The following is a 25,200-nucleotide window of genomic DNA, read 5'->3' on the forward strand; positions in this document are numbered from 1 at the left end:
TCATCTGGTCCCAGCTTGTTTCTTGGGCTGCTTGGTGGTGGGGGGGGGAAGTGCTGGCATCTCCAGAGGGATTTGCTTACTTGGGCTAATGAAAAACTAGTGTACGTACTACTTCTGTCTTTTTGCTACCATGTGAACTTTCTGCCAGCACTACACAGCTGTGCTGCTGTTGCTGGGGGATGTAGTTCATAGTCATCTCTTGAGTTGCTGATTTCTCCACAGTCAACCTGGAGAAGTTTGGGCATGACAAATCCTGATCCGAAAGATAAGAGGTGAATCCTACTATTGATACCAGTTCTTTTCCTGCCAAAGAGTCTAGATTATCTCTCCTGGCCTTCGGCAGTTCTCAGATTCCATTCTCTTCAGAGAGTTTGGTACAGGTGACTTTACACTGCAGTTAAATTTGGCATGATATGTTCTCAAGCTGGAGTGACAGCCTACTGTGTTTCCCAGCCACTCAGAGGGCTTCTGCAGAGCATTCATGGCTGCCTCTGTGGTAGACCACCTGTAAGCTGAGACAGTCTGTCCTGATATGAAACACGACCGTGGCTCACTGAGAAGATGCTGCAAATTGGTCACTGGGTTTCTAGGACTGGTAACAGATGAGCTGGGTAGATGGGAGTCTGCCTGCGGCACAGAAGGACAAGCAGTGAGAATACTTGTATCTGGTTCTGAAGCAGGAACAGCTCTTAAACGTTTTCTTTTTGTGTAACTACGTTCAGTGATTGGGATGAAATGCGCCTCATCCTTACCCCTACAGATTAGTGCTCTTCAGATGATAAAATTGGATCAAATCGATTTATGATTAGATATAAATATATCTAATTTTTGTTTAACTTTGCAGTGGTGATGAACCAGCCACTAGCCCCTTTTCTTTCTTCTAATCTATCCCATCTGTGGCCGTAGGGAGCTGACCTGACCCAACTCAGGCAGAGCTGTCTCTGTGGCAAGCATTTGTTTGCTTTCCTCTCCTCCACTTGCATCAGGGCAGAGGGGCAGCCAGCAGTGAGTGCCCTGGATGTCACAAGACTATTAGACAAGCACAGTACAAGTGCTCTGGTACTTGGATGTCCTGACTCCAGGCATGTCAGGACCCCTTCTCCTTCTCTGCCTGCTCTCCGGAGCAGGAGAACGTGTCTTGCCTCTTCCTGGAAAAGCAATATTCACCATAGACAACAGCTGCTCTGCCGGCGTGATTCAGAGCTATCCTCCTTTTGAACAAGAGCGGTATTAAGGCAAGCAAAAGAGACATTATGGCCCGGAAAAAAACTGCAGAGACTCCTGTTTCATTAATTGATCTTAATGGAGCATTGCTAAATGATCTCTGTGACAATTGGAAGGAGCCCAGAGGCTGCCTTTTGCAGCTGAAACCTGAAACCCCGGTTTGGGAACATCAATTGTTGATGAGCCTCCGTGCTATCCAGCCTCCATTTTATGTTGCGAACTCAGTACGTACTTCCATATAGCTGAATGATATGTAAGAGCTGGGTCCCCCGGGATCATGGGGTCAGCATCAGTGTATTACTAGAAGATGTGGGCCTATTTGTAACCTGGAGTAAATCAACCATGTGCCAGACAAAACTGGACTGGGATACAGGCTTAAGCGATAGCAGAAGCTTTCGGAATGAATTCAAAGTAGTCTTATCAGGGCCTGCACAAAAGGAGAGAAACCTCATCTGGATATCCTGGCCTGTTGAATGGATCTGACTAGAGAAGTGGTGATGCTTAATTTGAGTATGAGAATTTCTATGTAAAGTCCTACTGTGTGTTGGCTGTGCAATGGCATGTTCATCTGACAACATGTGGAGCTTCCAGAAAGTACGTGCAATTAGCTGCAAATGAACATCACTTTTCCGAAAACGATGAAGGACCCAAAGGCTGTCAAAGAGTTGATGTGTTTGTGCTACTTATCCTGAAGGTGTTAGAGCTTATCCTCAGACGCAGTGGCAGCATTCTCTCATTTTTCACGGTGGTACTGTCAGAAGCTTGAACCTCACAAAACAGGAAGGAGGAACTAGGAACCAATCACAGAAGCGTTTTTATGTTCTTTCTGGTACTGCTTCCAGGGCATACGGGCTGTATGAAGAACAACCAAGGCTGCGGGATTTATAAGGTGTTGCAAAGCAAATGAAACACAGGAGAGAGAATCCTAAAAGTGCTGTTCTCAGCCTCGAGACTATCATGGCAAGCAGATGAACTGTTTTAAGATCAGAGAAACATACTGATTCGAGAACATAAGGAAGATGTGCTGCTGATTGGCAAGTCCAAGGGTGACGGAGTAAGCCTTCTCAGTACTGAAGAATAACGAGACCAAGGCTGAAAACAAGAATGAAGGTGCAAATGACCTCTGCTAAAGGAAAAAATGTGGAGGCTACAGCTGTAGACAGCCCCAGAAAGATGGTGCCTTTCCCAAAGCACCCAAGGGAGCTGCTTTTGCTAGGGAGTCATTGTCTTGCCTAATACATTTAAGACATATTTCTAGAATCTCTGGTGACGCCTCCTCCTCTTTGGGAAGTTGCAGTGACATATCTCAGGGGGTTGCTCAGTATAGTACCTCTGTACTATACTCAGCCATGTACAGCTGTTGAACTGGCTGGAATTTTATAGTAAAGGTTTTTGCTTTGCTCCCTTTCTCTTGTTCTATCCCAGGAGCATAATTAGGGAATAAAGCTTAGTGCTATAAAAGAAAGTTGTAAAAGCAGAGGAAGATTTTCTTTTGACAGGCTTAAGGAGTCAGCCCATGTGAACCTCATCAAGCTCAAAACGGCCAAATGCAAACAGCCGGTATCAGAACAGACTGGGTGATGAATGCAGCCTGATGGAGAGGGATGTGTGGATGCTGATAAGTGAAAAATTACATTTGAGGTGGCAATGTTCACTGCATCCCAGAAAGACTGTAATGTCCTGGAATGTATAAAATGAAGCATAGTCAGCAAGTTGAGGAAGGTGATTCCTCCTCTTTTGCTCTACCCTTGTAAGACACTGCCTGGAGTACTCAATTAAGCTCTGGGGCTCCCAGGGAAAGAAGGATGTAGACTTCTTAGTGCAGGTCCAGAGGAGGGCCACAAAAGTGATCAGAGGGCTGGATCAGCTCTGCTGTGAAGAAAGGTTTGAGAATGTTACGGTTGTTCAGCCTGGAGATGAAAGGTTTCAGGGAGACCTTATAGCACCCTTTCCCTGGGGTTTGTGGGGGTTTATAAGAAAAGCGGAGATGGACTTTTTACCAGGGCCTAATGGTTTTAAATTGAAAGAAGGTGGATTTAGATTAGCATAAAGAGGAAATTTTCTACTATGAGGGTGGTGAGACACTGAACAGGTTGCTCAGAGAAGCTGTGGATCAACATCCACAACTGGAATTGTTCAAGGCCAGTTTGAATAGAGCTCTGGGCAACATGATCTAGTAGAATACATCACTGCTTACTGCAGGGAGATTGGAACTAGATGATCCTCAGATGTCTTTTTCAACTCAAACCATTCTGTGAGTCTGTGATTTAAATCAGGATGTGCTGTGTCAGACAGAGCAGCCTGGTGCCAAGAGGCCTGATGTCCAAGGATTAATTAGTGCTGTTTCTTTTGTTCCGCAGGGGAATTCTCTTCTTTGTATGCCAAATGTTCTCAAGGTATACTTGGAAAATGGGCAGACAAAAGCTTTCAGGTTTGAGACGAGCACTACTGTAAAGGTAATGATGCTTGATGTCTTTGTTCTCACCACCTCTATTCAATCCAGTTGTAATGATGTGCGTAATGTAACTTACAACCTCTTGGTTGCATTGGCCAGCTGGTGCCAATTAGATCGCTGGCTGCTGATGATCAAGCTGGATTTTCTTTGCCATTCCTGAAGAGGAAGGATTACTTTGGTTCTCAGTTTTCTTCTTAGTAACTGATTTTCACTTAACTTGTAGGAGCTTGGCTATGAGACCACTACAGCTTTGTGAAATGTGATTATAGTTGGGTGTCTTAATTTCAGCTGGGATGGAATTGTTTTCTTCAGAGTGTCTGGTACGATGCTTTGTTTTGGTTCTAGGAGAAAAGCAGTGCTGATAACACACCAGTATTTATAGTTGCTGCTAAGCAGCGTTGTACAGAGCCAAGGCTGTTCTCAGCAAAGGGCTGGTGGAGGGTGGCCCAAGAAGCTGGGTGGGAACAGAATCAAGACAACTGACTTAAACTGGCAAAAGGGATATTCCATAACCTGATACAATGTGGAAGGAGTTTTGAAGGGATTGGGAGTTCATCTTGCACTCTTCCACTGCTCAGGGGGCTAGCTGGGCATTGGTTGGGAGGGTGGTGAGCAATTGCTTGTACATTGCTTTTTATAGGCATTCATATGTGTGTATATATACATACAGTCAAAACTGTTATCCTTTTCCTTTTTCTCTGTCTTTGAAAGTAGTTTTTATCTCAACCCATGAATTCTACTTTTTTTTTTTTTTAATTCTGTCCCCCATCCCACTGGGAAATGGGGGGTGTGAGTGAATGACTGTTTGATTAGCCATCTACTCAGTTAAACCACTATGCTGGGCAAGGGGACAGCTTGCTTGGAAGACTGACAAATCAGCATCAGTCCATACAAACTTTGCTTTCCTAGAAAACGACTTGGTCAAATATGTAGAAGGCTGTTTAATATAGCACTGATGGTGTGTGTACCTGAAAGGGAGAGCAAGTCTCCTGACTTGGGACATGAAGAGTGGAGGCCACAAGTATCATGTGAACTCACAAAAGTGCAGTTGGGTATTGTTATTTAAAGTTCTGTCCATATTCCATCCTCATTTCTGCATTGGTGGAAATACCTTCCCTGCACAGACATGAAAAGTGATGACCTCCTTCAGATGAAAAGCAGCACCACCTCCCTAAAATTTGTTGGGCTTGGAAGCATCGCAGACAAGTTGATAACAATTCTCTTCAAAATACAAGATGCTGATTGCTAGATCCATTAATACAACACTTCCCCTATTTGTCATGTTTAGATTAAGGCCAACAAACTACATTTTTTTCTAGACTGTTTTTATTGGAGTCCATGGGCTTTGCTTGTGCACATTGATGGAGGGCCATAATTAGTTTAAGTGATACTTAATGTTGTGCAGTAGTACAGAGGAAGAGATATTTAATAAACAGACACTCTGGAATCAGGGGCAAAGCAGGGAGATTTTATTTGTAGTGCAATGAAGAGTTTCTTGAAAAAGAAGAGGTTTCTTGTCTGTTTCATCCGGACTTCAAAAAGCTGTTGTGATCTCCCATGCAATAAAGTCCCTGCAAATCTTGTGAAATTCCTGTGCTCTGCTGAAAAAAAAAAGAAAAAAAAAATGAAATAAAGCAAGCAGGTCCTAAGGAAATAAGGATGAGTTGAAGGGAGGGATGTGAATTGCCCATCTGCAAGGAATTTGCTTGTAAAAGATAGATTAATACCTCATGTTTGGCTCGCCTCTAACAAACTTTTCTCTACAAAAATTGAGTGGAAACCCTCACTGCCATCCTCACAGAAACACTCAAATTTGTAAAACACTTTCTGAAATGAATGTTTTCCAAAGTCACTCTGTTATTTGAGATAACAGGTGAGTTGAACATTTATGCTCACCCCATGAGGACTGAGCAGGTTGGAGGAGTTCTTTTCCAATTTGTGCTCAGTAAAGCCATATGTAATGTTTTCTGTTTGCCAAAAATAATAAACACAGTAATTTCCACAATGCTTAGTATTGCAACAGAATTCTCTGCTCAGCCAAAACAATGCATCAAATTTGCTAAGATTTTTTACTAATGATTGTGGGCTCTGTTTCTGGGGCTGTGGTGGGGAAAATGGTTCTTTTACCAGTTCTTTGCATTTTCTTTGAGAAGTGCTAGAGAGTTTTAGACAGCTAGAATACTTCACTGCAGACATTCGGATTGAAGGTGAAAAGTGCTCCAGACTTTGAGGCAAAAGCTTGAAGCAGCCTAGGCCATTCAGCTCTAGGAAATGTATTTGATGCCTGTCACCTTGAAGCTCTGCATCTTGCAGCGCTTTTGTCACAGCAAGCTGCAGTTTCTCTGCCCTGTCCTTCTGCCCTACTAAAAAAAATCTATCACCCTCCATTTTTCTGCACGTATCGTGCTTTCCCTGCAGTTCCCATGGCTCCCTTTGTTGCCCAATGGCTGGCAATGGGATATGGGTATCTCTGAACACCATTCTGCCTGGACTGACAGAAACCTTTGCTACTTGGCTGTAATGCAGCTGGCAGCCACCAAGCTTACGCTTGGCATCACAGGAGAGGCTTGGGTTTAGCTGCTTCCATTTTCCTGCTGTCCCACACGGCTTCCCAAGGCTGGCCAGAATTGTCCACACTCAGACAGCATGCTTGCCATCTACAGCAACTGCATTTACATTCTGTTTGACCGTCTTTGTGCTTTCCCTTCCCAGGATATCGTTCTCACCTTGAAGGAGAAGCTCTCCATCCAGAGCATCGCGCATTTTGCCCTTACCCTGGAGGAGCAGTACAACGCAGCGAAGATCCACCTGCTGCATGAGGAGGAGCTCATTGAGCAGGTGTGGAGAACCCCTGGCCTGGCCCCACAGCCGTGCTTTGGGCAGCTGGCACCAGTCAGCTGTGGCCAGTGAGGTGCAGAGCGGGCCTTGCTCCGCAGGTGTCACAAGAAGAAGCGGGCTCGGCCCCGTCCTCAGAGCTGCTTGCCTCTTCTCTCTGTGTGAACCCAAGCGCCCTGAGAAACAGCACTTTCAGCAGCACCTCTCTTGCTCTGGAGAACCCTCAGAGCAGTGCTTGTGTCAGAGCATGGAGAACAACTGTGGGACAAGTGTGGTTTTAACCACCTGTCAGATAGGCCCATCAGCGCTGAGGGCAGAGGCTGCCTTAAAGTAACTGGCAGTAACTCAGCCGTGTGCCAGCTTGGGTTAAATTCCTAATAAAGATTTGTGTTCTGCCAACAGAAGGTTAGCACTGTCTGTAGTGCTGGGCTAAGCTGATGTGGGAGAACGTGGCTGCTTGGAAGAGAATGCCACAGCCATGACACTGTGCTGGCTGATGATCTGCCGTGATGCGCAGAGGCTGGAAAGCTAACATCATGTGTAAGGATTTCTGCGTAGGATGAGCCTGTACTGGATTTGCCCAGAATAAAATATGCTAATGTGTAGTCCAGGGGCCTTAACGCTGTATTAACGTAATGATGAGGATCCAAGTATCTGCTTTGGCCTGCTGTATCTTAGGACTGAACTTAAAAAGCAGAGAAATTTGCCCCGTCCTTTGTGATTACACGTCCTTGAAGCCTCTGTCGTGGGTATGCTGCAAGCATATGAGATTAATAGATGCTAATTAAGTTGTGCTGTCAAATGACTTTGAGGCTACCACAAGGGGAAGAGAAAAACGGAAAAATAATCAGATAGAAATACAGACACTGTCAACATCTCCTTGTATTTGCTAAGGACAGTGGCTGATCCACAGCCCTCCACTTGCCAGTGGCTTTGAATGATTTCTTTGAGCTCATGCAAGCTAGATGCTGAGCATTCTCTTTATGGAGGGACTCCAGCAGTTACTGTGGCTGATGGTGTTTGTCTGTTGCAGGTTGTCCAGAAAAGAGAATCCCATGACTGTCGGTGCCTCTTCAGAATTTGCTTTGTCCCGAAGGATCCCTTAGACCTGCTGCAGGAAGACCCAGTTGCCTTTGAGTATCTCTACCTGCAGGTGAAATTGAGGCATTCCCTAATTCAGGAATAATAATTCTTTTTCTATCCACTTCTCATTTCTGCTTTACACTCAGGCATGCTTCCTGCCTGTTTAGTTACGTGAATATGAAACGCAGAGCTTAAGCATTTGGATTGAACTTGCGTTAAATTCTTAAGTCAATTTAGATTTTTAACAGAATGAGATTGAAATGAGCTGGGTGATTCCCTTGGTCCCCTGCAGTCATACCAGAGGCCTTATTCTGACTTCTTAAACTGCACGCTGACTTGGCTCTGTTTGTTTCAGAGCTGCAGTGATGTGCTTCAGGAGAGGTTTGCTGTGGAAATGAAATGCAGCGTGGCGTTACGTCTGGCTGCTCTGCAGATTCAGGAACGGGTCTACACTTGTGCTCAGCCACAGAAAGTATCCCTGAAATATATTGAGTAAGTTCCAGATTTTCTCTGTTATTTTGTGACTCAGCCTGGCGAATGTAGCCAAGTAATAGTAGCACTGTTTTTGCCCAGTGCTTGGTTCTGGGCAGGAGTCCATCTCTGACCCAAAGAGACCACAGGGTATTAGTTTTGCTGCTTGTTTTAAGGCAAGGTAACTGCACGAGCCTCCCTGACTTTAACCTGCTGAGCTGCTTGGGTAATATGGACAGCGTAACATCTGGCATGTCCCTAAGCAGAGGGAGTTTCTAGTCTGCAGCTACAACAGGGGCACAAAATTGCAAATCTCTTGTATAGCTTTGCTTACCTAGGCTGCTTCTGCCAGTACAATGAGATTTGCATGCTGTAGTTTAGGGAGGGAATAACCACCAAATTTGCACAGCTGGTGCCTTAGATCCATGCACCTACCAGGACTTTTTCAGAAATACTTAATTCCAGTCCTTATGCGAAGTAATGAGATCTGGAAGACAACACAGAAACGTTTTCACAAGCCCCAGGTGTGTTGAGCTGCCTTTTGGAGTTGTTAGATTGCATGTGCTCTGAAAAGCAACCCTACTTTAAGAATTTGTCATGGCCTGTCATTAAAAAAAATGGGCATTTGTGCTGTGACTGCTCCACAGAGCCTCCACCAACCAGCGCAGCTCCACTAATTCCATGTGCACAGCCAGGGATACCCAGCCACATGCAGTCAGTGGGGTGTGACAAGCAAGTCCAGACAAGGGCAGCATTCTTTTTTCCTGGATATTTAACACTTCAGCTGGATAAGCCCTTCAGCAAAACCTATGTGCCATATTTTTGGGTCTGAGAGACCACGGATGTTGAAATGCAATAATCTTGTAACCAAAGTAAAGTGAGTGTAAAGACAGAATTTTCATCCTCTTCATGGCAAAGACAGCTCGGACTATTACGCTGACTGAGATTGCCTCCTGTGTAACAGTGAAAAACTAGGCATTTTGCATGGGAGCATGTGCTCCTCCAATCCCATCTCCTCATGCCATACCAGCTGCACAAAGAAGTGAATTCAAGTGTGGCAGTCACGTTGCGTGATCCTTTCTGACGCATCTCAGCACCCTAATGCTCTGAGCACCCTGAGCCTTTGTCCTTCCTTGCTGCTGCCCTCCAGCATGCCCTTTGTAGCAGTGGGGCAGCACAAATGGGACTTCCTTGGCTCCCCGCCCCTGTGCTGGTGAGACCTCACTTGGAGCACTGCATCCAGATGGGGAGTCCTCAGTACAAGATAGACGTGGACCCACTGGAGCATGTCCAGAGGAGGGCCACAAAAATGATCCAAAGGATGAAACACCTCACCTGTGAGGACAGGCTGAGAGCTGGGGCAGGGCAGCATGGAGAAGAGAAGGCTCTGGGAGACCTGAGAGCAGCCCCTCAGTATCTACAGCGGGGCTGTAAAAAAGAAGGGGACAGACCCTTCAGCAGGGTCTGCTGTGATAGGACAAGGGGAAATGGTTTCACGCTAAAAGAGGGCAGATTTAGACTGGATATGAGGATGAAGGTTTTTGCAGTGAGGGTGATGAGGCACTGGCACAGGTTGCCCAGTGATGTGGTGGAAGCCCCGTCCCTGGAGACATTCAGGGTCAGGCTGGACCAGGCTCTGGGCAACCTGATGGAGCTGTAGGTGACCCTGTTCATCGCAGGGGAGTTGGACTAGATGGCCTTTAAAGGTTCCTTCCTGCTCAAAGAGTTCTGTGATTCCATCTTTCTGGCAGGAGGGACTGGGGAATTGAAAACTTCATCTCACCAACTTTGCTTCGAAACATGAGAGGGAAGGATATAAAGAAAGCCATCAGCTACCACATGAAGCGGAACCAGGTCCTCCTGGACCCTCGGCAGAAGGTACTGTGCGTGGCCTGGGTTCCTGGGATGCCCGCTGCATTTCTCAGTACCAAGAGGGCATGTCTTTCCTCTTTGGGTCTCCTCAGTGTGTGACCAGTTGCTTTTTTCTTATCTTTTGTAAGCTCCTCTGCAGCACACATGCACTGATTTCCCTGCATCATGTTTTCTGATGTGGCTTGCTTGTACAATTGTGGTAATGTAGTATTGTCCTGTTCAGATCAGTAGCACATGCAGAGCAAGCTAGATGTGTTGGTCAAATACTGAATCCTGTACGAAAAAAGCATCATCAAGCCTACAGGCTACCTGGAAAATGTTATTCTTCTGTCATGTTTCTAAATAATATTTCTTCTCTTGCAAAATGAAGCATATGCTTGCAGCAGTCCAAGTGCGCCTGAACTACTTACAGATACTGGGAGACCTGAAGATGTACAATGGGAAGATCTTCAATGCCACCCTGATGGTACGAGTGCTGTTTATCACTGTCACTGAGATTTGCTATGCTGTCTTACTGCCTCCTCTGAGCATCGCTCATGCACTGTACTTGGACAGCAGCTGGAAGGACAGGGCACCAGAAACAGTTTTAACCCTTTTTCTTCATGTCTTAACTGTAACAAGGCTATGCCTTAACCACAGCAAACCTTATCTAAAGCAGAAATTCGTAATTATTTTCTAAGTTGATCGTTGATGTAAGACTAGCAGAACGCTGTTCTGGCTGGAGGGTTCTTGGTTTCTTGCTGGTCCCCGTACGGATACACGATTGGTGAACCACAAGCTGTTTGCACAGGGCACTGAGCAGTGTGGGTGGGATCCAAAAGAGGATCCTGCTGATCATTTGCACTAGTGCTACTTTTACACGCCTGTACAAATTTCCCTATTTTTTCTAAACCATATGGGCATGAAGTTAACTCATGTTTTTTTCAAGTGTCTGATGCCAACGAAGTGTTGACGTTTCTTATAAAACCAGCAGTGCTGCCTGAAGGTTCCGGCCAGCTCCAGTCAGTGTCTCTAGCCACACCTGGTGCAGCCTGGTGATGCTCGGGTAGCTGCCTGCTGCTGGCTGCCCCTTCGGATCTGCTGGCTGGTGCAGCTCTGGGGCCACCAGCCCTGGGGGCATGGGAGCAGTGGCCCGGCAGCCTGTAAGCAACAAGCTGCTCGCTTTGCATCTGGATACACCTGGTTGTAAAGGGAGTCCAGTGTCCAGATACCACGCAAGAGTAGGTGGCTGAGGAGCCCCTGTCCAGCACGGGCAAATGGGTTCCTGCTTTTGGTTCCATCTTAAGGTTTGACCTCTCTTCCTTGCAGCTACAGGACAGGGAATCGTACGTCGCCTTGCTGGTGGGTGCCAAGTACGGGGTGAGCCAGATAATCAATAGTAAGCTCAACATCATAACCAGTCTGGCTGAGTTCACGAACATCAGCAGGGTGGAGCTTACAGAAGAGTCAGAGAAAGTGAGCACGGTGAAAATCTACCTGCAGGATCTGAAGGTGGGTGGTGCTCTTGCAGCAGCCAGCACGTGGCAGAGGAAAAGGGGGGGCTGTCTTTTTTTTCCTTTAATAATCTGATGTTAAGCAGACAGTATCATTAGCGCAAAAGGCTTAGACTCAGAAGAGAAGGTTCTTAGGAAGAACACAAAATGACGGAAGAAAAGCAGTTATTTCTGCTGCGCTTTATCAGTGGGGCTTACCAAAGAAACTAAATGCAACAAAAAGCTATTTCTTTCTGTGTTCCTCATACGGAAACATAGTGCTGTGCAGCTGTGGCAGTATGAGGGAGAGGGAGTACCTTTTCAGTGTGTGGCATATTTCAGCAAACGGTGGTAAAAGCCATGTTTGTTCTAAGATTGTGACTGCTTTCTGTCTCCCCCTCCCTTCCTTCCCCCAAAAAAGCTGCTGACTCTGCTGCTGGAATCAAACAGTGCGAAAGATCTTGTCTGCCTCATCGTTGGCTATTACAGACTGTTTGTGGATGCAAATGGCTCCATATTTACTTGGGGAGAGAAAAGACAGCAACTACACCGTGTCTCAGCTGAAGAAGGTTAATTTGCCAAAGAACGGGGAGGAAGCGGGTTGATCGTCCAGTGGTAGCGGTGTCATTCCTTCCTGGGAACAGTGTCATGCTAGAATGGTAGCCTGGGAATGCTGGGTGACATGTGCAGAACGTTGAGTGTCAGCCTCACTGCCAGCACTGCCAGCTCTCCATTAAACCCAGCCACGTTAGGCTGGGGCAGAGCGGCTGTCACCGACAGCTCTTCCCACGAAGGAGAGGCCAAGTGCCTGTCACCGAAATGGCAAACACGTTTCTGGGCACTTGTGCTCTTTCACTGAACTCCTGAGCAACCTCTGCTGCGCTCTGTCCAGGAGACAGACAATCTGTTTGCTGTGCTGTCCTGCCCCTGGTCAGGATAGCTCCGGTCCCATAGGGGTTGCAGAGACAGTCTTTGGACAGCAAGTTGCTTGGCTGCTTTTCTGCAGCTCCCCTAGGTACTGCTCTGCAGTAAAACCAGGCAGAGCAGGCAGGCAGACAGAACCGGGCACTGCTCACGGGTTATGGCCCTGCAGGTCAGATTGCATCTTTACGTGGTTTACTGATGAGCAAGTGTGGGCAGAGCTGTCTTGGCTTTGAATCACTGCTGTGTGGCCAAGTTTGTAACCCTTTTCTGACTGCTCCTCCGTGCCACCACGCAGCACGGGCTGACAGATGTGTTTAAATCACAGGGTATGAATCTCGAACCTGCAGTGATTCCGAGGACTCCTGGGAGCTGGATTCCTCCTCAGAGCGCTGTTTGGGCACACCTGCAGCGTACAGCAGCACCCATCTGGAGCATGAGAAGGAGAAGCTGGGAGAGCTTCACAGCCTGGAGAAGGACAGCACAGAGCCCCAGGCTGGAGGAAATTACCCACGCGATGGGGGTGACAATGCAACAGACAGCACATCTGATGCTTCTGATTCAGCCAACACGGAGAGCCGAGGGTTTAAGACAAGTGGCTCAAGTGACTCGATGGATGCACTGGAAGAAGATGAGCTGGAAGCTTGCTCTTCCTCCAGGCCAGAGTTTTTCCACTTCTACACCCCCACTGTGCATGAGATGAACAGCTTGGACAAGAGCTTCTTCCCCATTTGTGCTACAGGAGGCTCTGGCAGAGAGGAAGCCAGAGACTACTTCTGTTTCTTGCAGGTACCAGAAGCAGAGAAGCATGGGTGTAAGCACAGCCCCTCTGAGCAGAGAGGGGTGGACATTAATGTGTCTGTGCTGGGGACCAAGCTGTCTGAGAGAAACTCCATGGGCTATTACAGCCTGTGCTGCAGCATATCCCCCGCAGGCAGCGTGGAGGGGAGCAACATCAGTCACGGCCATGAAAGAAGTCCTTGGAAAGATGAGTCTGCCCAGGAAGAGGTACCCTGCGGAGCAGAGCAGGTGGCAGAAGCGAGTGATCTCATTTTGGAGCCCCCCCTGGGCTTTGGTGACACCAGCTCTGAGGAGGAGTTCTACGATGCTGCTGACAGGCTCAGCCCCCCCTGTTCCCTGGCAGGTAAACCCTCGCCCACCCCCTGTCCTCCCCTTCTGTCCTCCTGGGCTAAGGTGATGCCTGCCTGCCATGTCAGCCTGCTGGTAAGGATCATCTTCCAGCTAGTCATGCTATTCATGAGTTTTCCCAAGATTTTTGGAGGACCTTTGAACATCTATTCTCCACAAGCCACTCTTTCTCAAGTAGACTTTGCAAAGCTGTCGGTGAGTGTGTGTACAGGGGTCAGAGCAGCAGCATGGCAGGGAGATTTGTCATCACCTCCAAGCACTGGATCCAAGGAAAAGTCAGTTTTCAAATGAGTTTTGCATCCTGGAAAGTCTCCAGGCTCCTGCAGGAGTTCCAGAATAGGAAGCTATGTCACTGCCTGATCTGGAAGCCAACACGCTGCAGGACCAAGTTCTGTGCAACCTCCTGCACAGGCTGAGACTTTGGTATTGAAGAGGGTAATGCCTCCCAGAGTCAGAGTGCAGGAAAGATCTGTGCCCTTGAACAGGCAGGTGCCTTGACGACAGGTTCTTCTGCTGCCAGGCTCTGCCTTCACGCCCTCCTTCCAGCTGTAGAACACCTTATTGCTCCATGCACCCCAGAGATCAAAAATAATGCAGGGGTCAGAGGCTTGCTCAGCTCTATAGCTTGCTCCCTAGAGGTTGTGTTTCCTCAGAAAGGTGAGGATTCTCACTTCTGAATTAACCAGCTCTATCAGCACTAAGTGAATTTCAGAATGTGAAATGTTGGCTTTTGAATTCGTGCATTGTGACAATACAATGTTCAGGCACAAAACGGTAACCTCTGGATATTTTTATGATCCAGGCTGGGAATTTCTGATAATGTCTCTATTCAGTCACCCACTGTAGGCAGTGCTTTCTCTAGCATGCTGCTTGTGCCACCAAACTTGAGAATTACAGCTGTATCAGCAGTCAGATCAAGTCACTCCAGCAAAAGCAAAGGGCAAGATTATCCAGCTCCCTTTGTAGCTAATCCTGGACTTCAGCATTTGTAGCCACAGGTCAAAACTCTTAATTTTTTTTTTGACACAGCTCATTCCAAGTTGGTACATGACTGTAAGAGGTGCTTTCCTTCTGCACTTGGGGGGCAGGCTTTGCTGCCAAACGCTTCTGTCTGCAATTGCAGGACTTAAGAGCTTTTTGGTGCCTGAGAGAGATGGATGTGTATTCTGCTGCCTGGGGTCATTTCCTGACTTACGTGTTCTTTCCTTGCCAGCAGGCTGCCAGACGACATCCCAGGAGAGTACAGAGGATAACTGCATCCTAAAGAAACCGAGATGTTACAGCCTGGGAGAAAACTTGATATCAAGGCAGACAGCAAAGGAGAAATACGGAGAGGAGAAGCAGCTGATATATTCCAAGAGCTTGAGGAAGAGGAGATCTTTTCTGAAAACCAATTACACCTCTCAGGTCACTTTCCCATTGGCTTTACCAGGCTCTCTGCAGAGCTGCTGCTCCTGGCCACCCACGCCACTGCTCCCTGCTCAGCCCTCGGATCCACCTTCCTCGGAGAAGGATGCAGAAGGGGGAACACCTGCCCCCCAGGCCCAGGGAGACACTGCTGGCACAAACTCGTCCTCTGGTGTGATGGAAATGGAGCCTGACACCATGGAAACAAAGTCAGTGACTGATTTGGTGGTTTCTTCCATTTCAGCTGTTCGCCTGCAAGGTGACCACGGGGAGGAGAGTGCAGATGTTGCTGTACATGTGGACAAACTCTGTCCTGCACGTGCTGTTCACCTAACTTCCCTGTTCCCAGAGGAGGCCGTGCACCTTCCCCGGGAACAAAGCAGTGCTGTCCAGGAAAGCCCCACAGTGAAGTGGCCAAGTGATGAGAGTTGTGTAACCACCAGAGACCAGCTAGCCCAAGCAGCACCGGAAGGGGAGTGCGATGTGATGGAACCCAAGCACCAGGCTGGCAGTGTCCCTCTGTTCCAGGGCCAAGAGATGACCTGCCCCGCTAATGAGTGCACTCTGCCACCGTCATCTTGTGGTGCTTTTCCCCACGGGGTGGCCAAGGACCAGGATCTGCTTCCCGCTGCTCAGAGGCAAGCAGCATGTGAGGGGCCTGTCCTGGCTCCCTGTGGTGAAGAAGGAAAAGCTAACCTTGACAGCTGTGCTGATAACAGGAGTGACAGTGCCTTGTCACAGGCAAAAAACGGACAAGCAATAAGCACGGAGGCCTTAAAGAAAGTGCACAATAAAAATCATGTGGGTTTTCCAGGTGCAACACAGCTTTTAGCAAATGGCAGCAGCAGTTCAGGGATTATAGCTCACCTCTCCTGGCTCTCATTTCAGGTGAGGTCAGACCTAATGTCACCCAACCCATCTCAGAAGAGAGGACATGACCCGCTAGAGCTTTTGGACTCTCGGAGGACCACTCTGTGCATGGGGGATGATACTGTCAGAAAGGAGATGCAGACATCGTCAGCTATGCTACCTCTTGAGAAAGAATTGGAAAGCAAGCATGGGGTGGCTGAAGGGGAGCCCAGAAAAGACGCAGAAGATGTGGCTCTTGAGCATCCTTTGCCTGTTCAGACTCCTTTTCTTAAAGAACAGTCTACCGCAATGGGGAAAGACTTTCTCCAAACCAGAGAGCTTTCCATCTCCTCAGATGCAGTTCCCCTGGGCTCAGTGGGGAAAAGAGAAGGAGACTATGGGGATTCACATCACTCCTTCCTCTGCTTTAATCACAAAAAGAATGAGCAGGCTGCTGCTGGACCCAGCATGACCACGTCTTTGGGATTTTCTGTGATGAAGAAGACATCGGCACAATTTGGGATGGACAAGTGCAGCTGTCAGCTGTCCTATGTCAGCTGCTTCCATAGGCCTGATGAAGACAGAAAGCAGGAAACCACCATTCCCGTGTGCAGCATGTTTCTGCAGCCTGTCACTACCCCACCATCCACCAGCTGCAGTCTTCCTGGGACCCCTGTGGGTAATTACCCCGTTACCATTGCTTGGGACAGGGCGCTGGGCAATGAAGTCCAAGCCCTCAGCCACCTGAAGGACCAAGCATGGACGAGCCCTGCAGATTTCCCCTGCTTCCTAGCCTACACTACAGAGCTCCAGGAGGTTGTGGGGAACCTCTCTGGGAACCAAGCAACCCACCTGCAAGAGCGATGTGCAGAGCAGGGTGCTGAGAGCAAAGACGCCCTTGGCTCAGCCTCTCAGGACCTGCTGTCCAGTTGCGAGGAGCTCCTGAAAACAGAGCGTCCACTGGAAGAGCTGCAGGAGGTGTTGAGGGTGACCTTTGACCACCTGGTTCAGCTGGCAGTGGCCTGCTTCCAGGTGACGCATTGCCAGCTGTGCAGGCAGAGGCAGCAGGAGCTCAGGGCTGCGCTCGTGGACGTGGTGGGCACCTACCACCAGCTCGTGCAGGCTGTTCACCAGCAGCTTCGCAGGCAAGGCTGCCCAGACCTGGGTACCACGCTCCTGACACGCCAGCACACAGCCCTTGCTGCTGCCATGTTTTGCCTCCTGCAGCAGTTCAGGGTGCCCCCATTGATGTGACAGGCCAGTTAGGGAGTGTGGAGGAGCCTAGCCACATTTCATTCACGTATCACTAGGCTCTCCCCCTCAGGACATTTAACCCCCACAGCTCAGCAAATGGTCATGGAAGGGCACCTCCGTGTGTCAGCTTCCACCAACAGCTGCCTAGTGCAGGGGTGGCCATGGGACAGAGCATGTGCCGCCCCAGCCTCGCTTTATCTAGTGCTGCTCTGCGTCATGTGCAAACTCACAGAGCGCTTCATAGCTTATCTGTGTAGCCTGGGATCTGTCCTTCCGCTCCCCAGCACCTTGCAGATAGCCAGTCAGAGGGAGTGCTGTCCTGGCCTTCTCTGTCACCTGTGGAGCAAGCACCCCAGGCAGAGAGGTGACCGAGCGAGCACTGAAGGAGAATGAGATCAGAGTCCATCCTGGTCCACCGGGGAGAGCCGGGCTGTTCTGCCTACCCTCTGTGGTGGAACTGTGATGGAAACCACTTTGGGAAAAAGAATTACTCTGCTTAGCTTCTTCTCCTTGCAAGGGTGGAGAAGGTTGTCCCAGGCTGGGGATGCAGCACCATGTCCTGTCCTGCTGTAGTTTCTGCGTGTCAGCCTTATCTACTTACAGTTGCTAAAACGCTGAAGAAAGTCCCTAATCAACAGCCTCCCCCAGTGCTAGCCTTGCCATGATGTAGCTACCTAATGATCCCTGTCTTCCAAAAAAGGGGATAAGTCTTGAAGACAGAAGTGCCAACTTTGCAGCTGTTGACATAACCCATTATGCCAGCCTCCCTTGAAGGCACGCCACTTTTCCTGACCTTCTTGTCAATAGTTGCATAAAGTGCTAGGTATCCCTAGCTAGGTATGAGCTGTTAGCCCTTAAACCTATCCTAATTACTTGAGCACCTCAGTGAATGTGTGCCTTCCAGAGCTGGAAGCACCTCCTCAGCAATCTGGTGATAAAGAGGGTTGCAGCAGGCCCCTGGCTGCTGGTGTCTGACCCAGGGACTTGTTTGGGAAGGGTGATGCTTGCAGCAGGTCAGTCCCTGCAGCTGTGTGCCTGGGATGGAGGGGGCTGCCCAGGCAGCAGGCAGGCTCCCAGCCGCCTCGTTCCAGGGGAGGCTAGCTGTGGTAAAGAACACTCCCCACATGCAGCACATAAAAGATGGAGGCAGCTGAAGAGGGGTGGGGAGCAGTGGTGGTGTGCTGGATGGATGCTCTAGCAGCACTAAGGGACCCCCAAACCAGGGAGATCATAGAAACACAGAGCAGCTTGGGTTGGAGGGGACCTTAAAGCCCACTCAGTTGTAATCCCCTGCCATGGGTTGAGGCTGCACAGCGCCCTGTCCAGCCCAGCCTTGGGCATCTCCTGGGATGGGGCATCCACATCTGCTCTGCCTAACCACAGGCAGCCTGCTATCCTGGCTGCAGAGGCCAAAGTGCTTTCAGCCACGTGGCAAGGTAGCTGAGTACATCACCCAAGCAGGATTTCCTGACAGTTCATCACTGGCAGGTGGTTTCAGCTAATGTGTGGTGCTGCCCAGCAAATTCAGGGGCTGAATCAGGAAGGTGAAATCTTACGCTGAAGCCAAAATGCTGCCCCTGCTGTGACATCTAATTAGCTGCTAGCAGCTGATGAGCGCGGAACATGAATACAAACAAGAAGAGCCCATAGGACACAGTAAAGCAACAGGCACCTGCAAACACAAGGTCAGCCTCTGTGGGGAGGAAGCAGCTGCTGACAGTGTGTCTTATGAGGGACACTGAATTCCTGGTGGTGTCAAAGGCCCTTGGTGTGAAGGGGAAATGAAGATGGACGCAAAGGCGACAGGAATTAACTTACCTGCAGAGTCCTCCAAGTCTTTCTTGGGGTGGCCAGACAGTCGCTGATAGTGAGTTTGGCTTTTCTGTTTGTTTGCAGGGTTTTTTTAACCAACGGTGGCTGCAGCAATCTTACATGCACCAGAAGTGGTCCCTGCTCAGGCTGTAGTGTGTCACTGCTCGGTGCAGAGCGCAGCCAACTCCCAGATCACTTTCCAGGAGGACCACGGGGTTAGTGAACCTCACAGATTAGTATGGGATGACAGACAAGACACTGGTTACTGTAAGGAGGCAATAGAAATTTAAATACTTTATTTTAGAGAGATTGTGACCAGCATGCACAGGATTCACTACAGGCTTCAGCAACACACCAAGACACTAAGTCATACAACAAGTATGAAGATATGGTGCATCTGGGCACTGCTGCTCTATTAACTGTGGATTGCTTCCCATCCTGTGCTCAGTCAGAACAATACTGTCCTGTTCTGTGGGAAGGACTTTTATTAACTGGTGTGCTCTACAATTCTTCCTGTTTAATCCTGATTTAAAAAGGGAAAAAAAAAAAAAAAAGAAATCCTACCAACTCTTTGCTGATCTCAGGGCTCAGCTGGCTTCTGTTTTCTGTTCAGGGTGAAGTCATTTCCAGCACTGTACTGCTGAGGCAGAATCTGTCCCTCCTGCCAAGGTCTGTACGTAAGTAAATTTAGGCAGAGCTGTTTTCTCTGCACACATTCACACTGGTGCCTCTGCTTGTTGCTACTCTTGCTTGCACAGCTCCTTAACTTTCAGGAAATAAAGAGTTTTCTTGTGCACTGTCGTGCTGAGGTATTTTCACTTCTTTCTCTGCATCTGGAAGCACGTAGCCTTTTCCAGAAGACACTCCAGCTTTCAAGGCATCTGGCCAACTTCGGGTTTTGTAGTAAGTCGATAAGACATCAAAGACTGTTGGGAACAAAAAGATGTACCATGCTTTGATAGTGTCACAAAGGCAAGCTGGAATACATCCTCCCCTGGCTGCAAAACATCAGGAACTGACAGCAGGTGATGCCAGAGGAAGGTAGCGTGGAGCTTGTGCTACCTTTAATTTTAAATCTCAGAAGCAAATGCATGAGGTGTCTTATCTGAGAGAAGATCATGTGTTTTGATGATCACTTTGGGAAGCTGATAGGGAAAGCAAAGGCTTTGTCAACCAAAGCAAGCTGCCCCCAGTTACCCTGGTGGGTGCTATGCCTTGCCTCGATACAGATTGATACAGGCCTGTCCTCCCTTGCCTGGAACCTTAGGTGACTTCTAGCAACAACATACTCCTTGCACTGTTAGCTGTTCTGTGCAAAGCTGGAGTGGTGCAGTCCTGCTCCTCTCACAACAGGTCCATACACAAAAACACAAGACTTTCAACATGGCAGTAGTAGGGACACGGCCTCATAAAACAAATGCCTGCTATCACAGTTTCCCCCACTACTCAGTACCATGCTTCCATCACTGATGACTTTTCAGGATGTAATAGCCTCAGCCACCTGGGCAACGGGCAGGACACAGCTCAGCCCCTCACCTTGATTAATTGCCAGCGTCTCTGAGTAGTAGTTCTTCGTGTTCGTGGATTTTACCATATACTCACGAATTGGGAGGCGGGCTGTTTGCAAGGACTGCTCTTGTGCCCTTTGCAGGGTCAGGTTCTGTAAAGGAAGCAAGAACAAGTTACACAGTGTGCACATCACAGAATCATAGAATCACCAAGGTTGGAAAAGACCTAGAAGATCATCCAGTGCAACCGTCCACCTATCACCAATATTTCCCCATTAAGCTATGTCTCTCAGTACAACATCTAAACATTTCTTGAACACCTCCAGGGACAGTGACTCCACCACCTCTCTGGGCAGCCCATTCCAGCACCTGACCGCTCTCTTGGAGAATTATTTCCTAACATCCAGTCTGAATCTGCGGTGCAACCTGAGGGTGTTCCCTCTTGTCCTATCACTAGCTCCACTGGAGAAGAGGCCGATCCCCAGCTCACCACAACCTCCCTTCAGGTAGTTATAGAGAGCGATGAGGTCTCCCCTGAGCCTCCTCTTCTCCAGACTGAACAATCGCAGCTCCCTCAGCCGCTCCCCATCACACTTGTGCTCCAGACCCCTCATAGATCCATTGCGCTTCTCTGAACACACTCCAGGGCCTTGTTGTCTTTCTTGCAGTGAGGGGCCTAACACTGAACACCGCACTGGAAGTGCGGCCTCACCAGGGCAGAGTACAGAGGGACGATCACCTCCAGCTCCTGCTGGCTGCACTATTTCTGGTACAAGCCAGGATGCCACTGGCCTTCTTGGCCACCTGGGCACACTGCTGGCTCATGCTCAGCTGAGCATCAACCAACACCCCCAGGTCCATTTCCTCTGCACAGTCTTCCAGCCACTCTGCCTCAAGCCTGTAGTGCTGCCTGGGGTTGTTGTGGCCAAAGTGCAGGACCCGGCACTTGGTCTCGTTGAACCTCATCCCATTGCCCTCAGCCTAGCAATCCAGCCTGTCCAGATCTCTCTGTAGGGCCTCTCTACCCCCAGGCAGATCAACACTTCCTACCAGCTTGATGTCGTCTGCAAACTTACTGAGGGTGCTCTCAATGCCCTCATCCAGGTCATTAGCAAAGATATTGAAGAGGACAGGCCCCAGCACCGACCCCTGGGGAACACCACTGGTGACAGGACACTGGATTTAACTCCATTTGCCACCATTCTCTGGGCCCAGCCCTCCAGCCAGTTCTCTACCCAGCACAGAGTGCACCTGTCCAAGCCATGGGCTGCAGCTTCTCCAGAATACTGTGGGAGACAGAGTAAAAGTCTAGGTAGACCACATCAACAGCCTTTCCCTCATCCACTAGGCAGGTCACTCGATCAGAAGATCAGGTTGGTCAAGCAGGACCTGCCCTTCACGAACTCATGCTGGCTGGGCCTGATACTTCCTGCTGTCCCGCACATGCTGCATGATCTCCCTCAGGACAATCTGCTCCATCACCTTCCCTGGCACCGAGGTCAGGCTGACAGGCCTGTAGTTCCCCAGATCCTCCTTATGACCCTTCTTGTAGATGGGAGTCACACTGGCAAGTCTCCAGTCTTCTGGGACCTCTCTGGTTGACGAGGAACGCTGACAGATGATGGAACTTGGCTATCACCTCTGCCAGCTCCCTCAGCACCCTCGGGTGGATCCCATCCAGCCCCACAGACTTGTGGCATGCAGGTGGAGCAGTAGGTCTCTGACTGTTCCCTCCTGAACCGGGAGGCTTTATTGTGCTCCCCATCTGAGATGTCCAGGTCAGAGGGTAGAGTACCCCGCGGATAATCGACAGATGCAAAGAAGGCATTGAGAACCTCAGCCTTTTCCTTACCCTCAGTGGTCATGTTCCCCTCCGCATCCAGTGAAGGATGGAGTTTCTCCTTAGCCCTCCTCTTACTGTTACTGTATTTGTAAAAAAGGTTTTCGTTCTCTTTTACCCCAATGGCCAAGCTTAGTTCAAGCTGGGCTTTTGCCTTTCTCATTTTCTCCCTGCACATCCTAACAACTTCTTTGTACTGTCCCCAAATTACCCATCCCTTCTGCCACAGGAGCAAGATTCTTTTTCTCCTGGAGCCTCAGGAAGAGCTCCCTGTTCATCCACGCCAGTCTTCTTCCCTGCCAGCTCATCCTGCAGCACAGCAGGACAGCCTGATCCTGCACCTTTAAGACTTTGTTCTTGAGGAGTGCCCAGCCTTCCTGGACCCATTTGCCCTCCAGGACTGAATTCGAAGGAACTCTCCTTACAGTGTTCTGAACAGTTCAAAGTCTGCCCTGTGGAAGCCCAAGGCAGCAGTTTTGCTGTCCCCTCTCCTGGCTCCACCAAGAATCAAGAACTCTACCATTTAATTGTTGCTCTGCCCAAGACAGCTCCCAGCCGTCACCTCTCCCACCAGACCTTCTCAGTTTGTGAACAGCAGGTCTAGCAGGGCACCTCCCCTGGTAGGTTCTCTCACCAGCTGCACCAGGAAGTTACCTTCCATACACTCTAGAAACCTCCCAGACTGCTGCTTCTGTGCTGTATTATTTCCAGCATGTATCAGGGAAGGTGAACTTCCCCATGAGGACAAGGGCTGGCGATGGCACAACTTCAGCCAGCTGCAGAACGCCTGATCTGTCTCTTCATCCTGGTTATGTGGTCTCTAACAGACCCCCACCAGGATGTCTGCCTTGTTGGCCCTGCCCCTGATCCTTACCCATAGGGACTCAACCCTAACATTCCCAGCCCCAAGCTCAACAACATCAAAGCACTCTCTAACATAGAGAGCCATGCCACTGCCCCTCCATCCTTGCCTGTCCCTTTTGAAGAGCCTATAGCCATCCACTGCCGTGCTCCAGTTGTGGCAGTGATCCCACCATGTTTCCGTAATGGCAACTAAATCATAGTTTGTCTGCCACACAACGGCCTCCAGCTCCTCCTGTTTGCTCCCCATACCGCATGCATTGGTGTAGGTGCAAATCCACAGCACGCACATCACTTGTGGTACATGCAGCTGTAAACCTGGAAGCTGTACAAGGGTTGATTTCACTCAGACCATTCTGGTCTCAGCCTGGTCCTGGAGCCAGGCAGAACTTTGAAGTTCTGTAGGAAAATGGGTAGTAACACAACAGCGATGCTTCAAAGCAGCAGCGCTGAGCGCTGCCACTGGGATGACTCTGCTCTCAGTCGAGAGTGGGGCAGACCAGACCTTCACGCTCCAACAGACACCCACCTTATGTATGCTTTCATCCACCAGGCCTCCGAGGACGTACACTTTTTGGGGATCAATATCTTCAAGGACTGGAAGAAGATAAGCACGTGCTCACCATCATACAACAGTAAAATCATGCACTGCACCACTCTTCAGGAAGGGCCCAACTTACAATGAGGAAGCCGAAGCCACAGTCACCCTTCACCCTGACTGCGCAGGGAGCTGAGGCTTCTACGGCAGAAGTATCTGCCTGAACCTGCTGGCAGTGACAAGGGGTGAGCAGACGTGGGCTGGAAGCACAGTGCCAGATGCAGCTCTAGAGCCAGTGCACTGCTCCCTTTCATTGCTGTTCTGGTGAGCGCAACCCTAACCTGCTCCACACACACCTCCCTGCTCCTTTGCCAGACCCTCAAACCAAGAAAGGGATCTGCGTCCCCATGAACACGTGCCCAGGTAAAAATGGAGAAAAAGGAGAAATTCAATTACAGCAGCAAATGAACCAATAAAAGGAAGGGTGTAGGCATCATGTTATTTCAAAGAAAGATGCCCTGTGCACCACATATGGAACTGCTGCAACACCTCCCCTTCTCCGCCGGCACGATAACAATCTGCAGGCATCGAGAGAGTTTTTACGCTGGGTTCACTGCAGATCGATGCAGCCAAAACCTCCTTCCTTCCCAGAACAGACTGAGCACCAGATCTGAGAAAAGCCCGTCTCCGGCAGTGGGAAAAATGAAGGCTTGGAACTGACCCATGCGATGCACGAGCAACTCCTAAAAATAAAGTCCCAAGGATCAATCTTTGCCTTCATCCCCCTCAAGCAAGTAAAATACTTACCGTTCTCAGAGTCAGGAGTGAGATAAACAATAGCATCTAAAGGAAACAGGTCCAGGTAGCTTTCTTGAGTTGTATCCATCTGAAAAACGCAACAGGGTGATCCTCCCTTTCAATGAGGGTGTGACACTGGAGGGACTGGGGATGCTCCGCCTAACAGTGGCATGCAAGCTGGAGCAGCGCTGTCCCCGAGCCCCGTGCCACACCTCCACATCTCCCGGGACCGAGCCCGCACCCCTTCCCCGGGCAGCCTGCTCCGCCGCCCGGCCGCTTCTTGCCCCGAACGCCCTCCATCACCTCGGGCGCGCCGCGGCCAGCTGCTCTTACCAAGTAGCCGGAGAAGCCGTCGTTCATGCGGAGGCACTCCCGGTGGATGGGCGATCCGGCCACGAACTCGGTCAGGCAGAGCCAGAAGGGCCGCTCGGCCTGCCTGTTGGCCCCGTACAGCCTGCGGATCTGCGCGGCCAGCCGGCTCGTCTCCTTCCGACACAGCGCGCTCCGAGTCAGGCGCGGCAGGGCGGGCAGCCCGCACCGACCGAGCCGAGCCGAGCCGAGCGCCGCGGGGCCCGGGCAGCGTCACCTACCTTGGGCGTCATGCGGTCCGCCAAGCCCAGGTCCACGCAGAGCCGCGGGCCCGCAGCGCGGGCTGCCAGGAGCCGCTCCTCCGCCAGGGCTCTGCCGCGCTGCCGGGCGGCTCCTGCGGGGCACAGCACGGAGGGCAGCGCGGCTCAGCACCGCTCCGCTCCGCCCCGCCCCGCCCCGCATCGCATCGCATCGCCCCACCTCGGCCCTCGGGCCGCCTCGCTCTGCTCCGCTCCCGCTCCTGCGGCCGCCGCCGCCGCCGC

At 49.9% G+C, this 25,200-nt stretch overlaps 2 protein-coding genes across 5 annotated transcripts in view; one reads left to right on the top strand and one right to left on the bottom strand.

Moving 5' to 3' along the window:
* The window catches only part of FRMPD1 (FERM and PDZ domain containing 1), a 35,397-nt gene extending 16,029 nt beyond the window's left edge, over nt 1-19,368 (top strand). For 2 of the 4 annotated variants that reach the window (XM_021382409.1, XM_021382410.1), the window contains exons 7-16: nt 3,585-3,680; nt 6,392-6,517; nt 7,548-7,667; nt 7,953-8,089; nt 9,820-9,946; nt 10,311-10,406; nt 11,249-11,431; nt 11,834-11,981; nt 12,662-13,477; nt 14,696-19,368. In XM_021382409.1, coding sequence (XP_021238084.1) covers nt 3,585-3,680; nt 6,392-6,517; nt 7,548-7,667; nt 7,953-8,089; nt 9,820-9,946; nt 10,311-10,406; nt 11,249-11,431; nt 11,834-11,981; nt 12,662-13,477; nt 14,696-16,992 — 4,146 coding nt within the window. In that variant the 3' untranslated portion in view covers nt 16,993-19,368. The other 2 variants (XM_021382412.1, XM_021382413.1) reach the window with 2 other exon arrangements.
* On the bottom strand, nt 19,071-25,194 carry TRMT10B (tRNA methyltransferase 10B). The gene is made up of 7 exons (XM_021382418.1): nt 25,139-25,194; nt 24,940-25,052; nt 24,683-24,835; nt 24,359-24,437; nt 23,543-23,610; nt 20,341-20,464; nt 19,071-19,730 (listed from the first exon to the last, which is right to left on the bottom strand). Exons 2-7 carry the CDS (start codon nt 24,949-24,951, stop codon nt 19,567-19,569), a joined length of 600 nt encoding a protein of 199 aa, XP_021238093.1. The 5' UTR covers nt 24,952-25,052; nt 25,139-25,194; the 3' UTR covers nt 19,071-19,566.
* Between the last annotated feature and the right edge of the window lie 6 nt (nt 25,195-25,200).

Source organism: Numida meleagris, unplaced genomic scaffold, assembly GCF_002078875.1.
Source record: "Numida meleagris isolate 19003 breed g44 Domestic line unplaced genomic scaffold, NumMel1.0 unplaced_Scaffold239, whole genome shotgun sequence".
Lineage (NCBI taxonomy): Eukaryota > Metazoa > Chordata > Aves > Galliformes > Numididae > Numida > Numida meleagris.

Excerpts from the sequence above, each read along its gene's own strand:
- TRMT10B (XM_021382418.1), bottom strand. Across the intron at positions 24,438-24,682 it reads ACGGCTTCTCCGGCTACTTG|ATGGATACAACTCAAGAAAG; the intron begins GTAAGAGCAGCT and ends TGCGTTTTTCAG. Across the intron at positions 19,731-20,340 it reads GACGCTGGCAATTAATCAAG|TCTTTGATGTCTTATCGACT; the intron begins GTGAGGGGCTGA and ends TGTTCCCAACAG.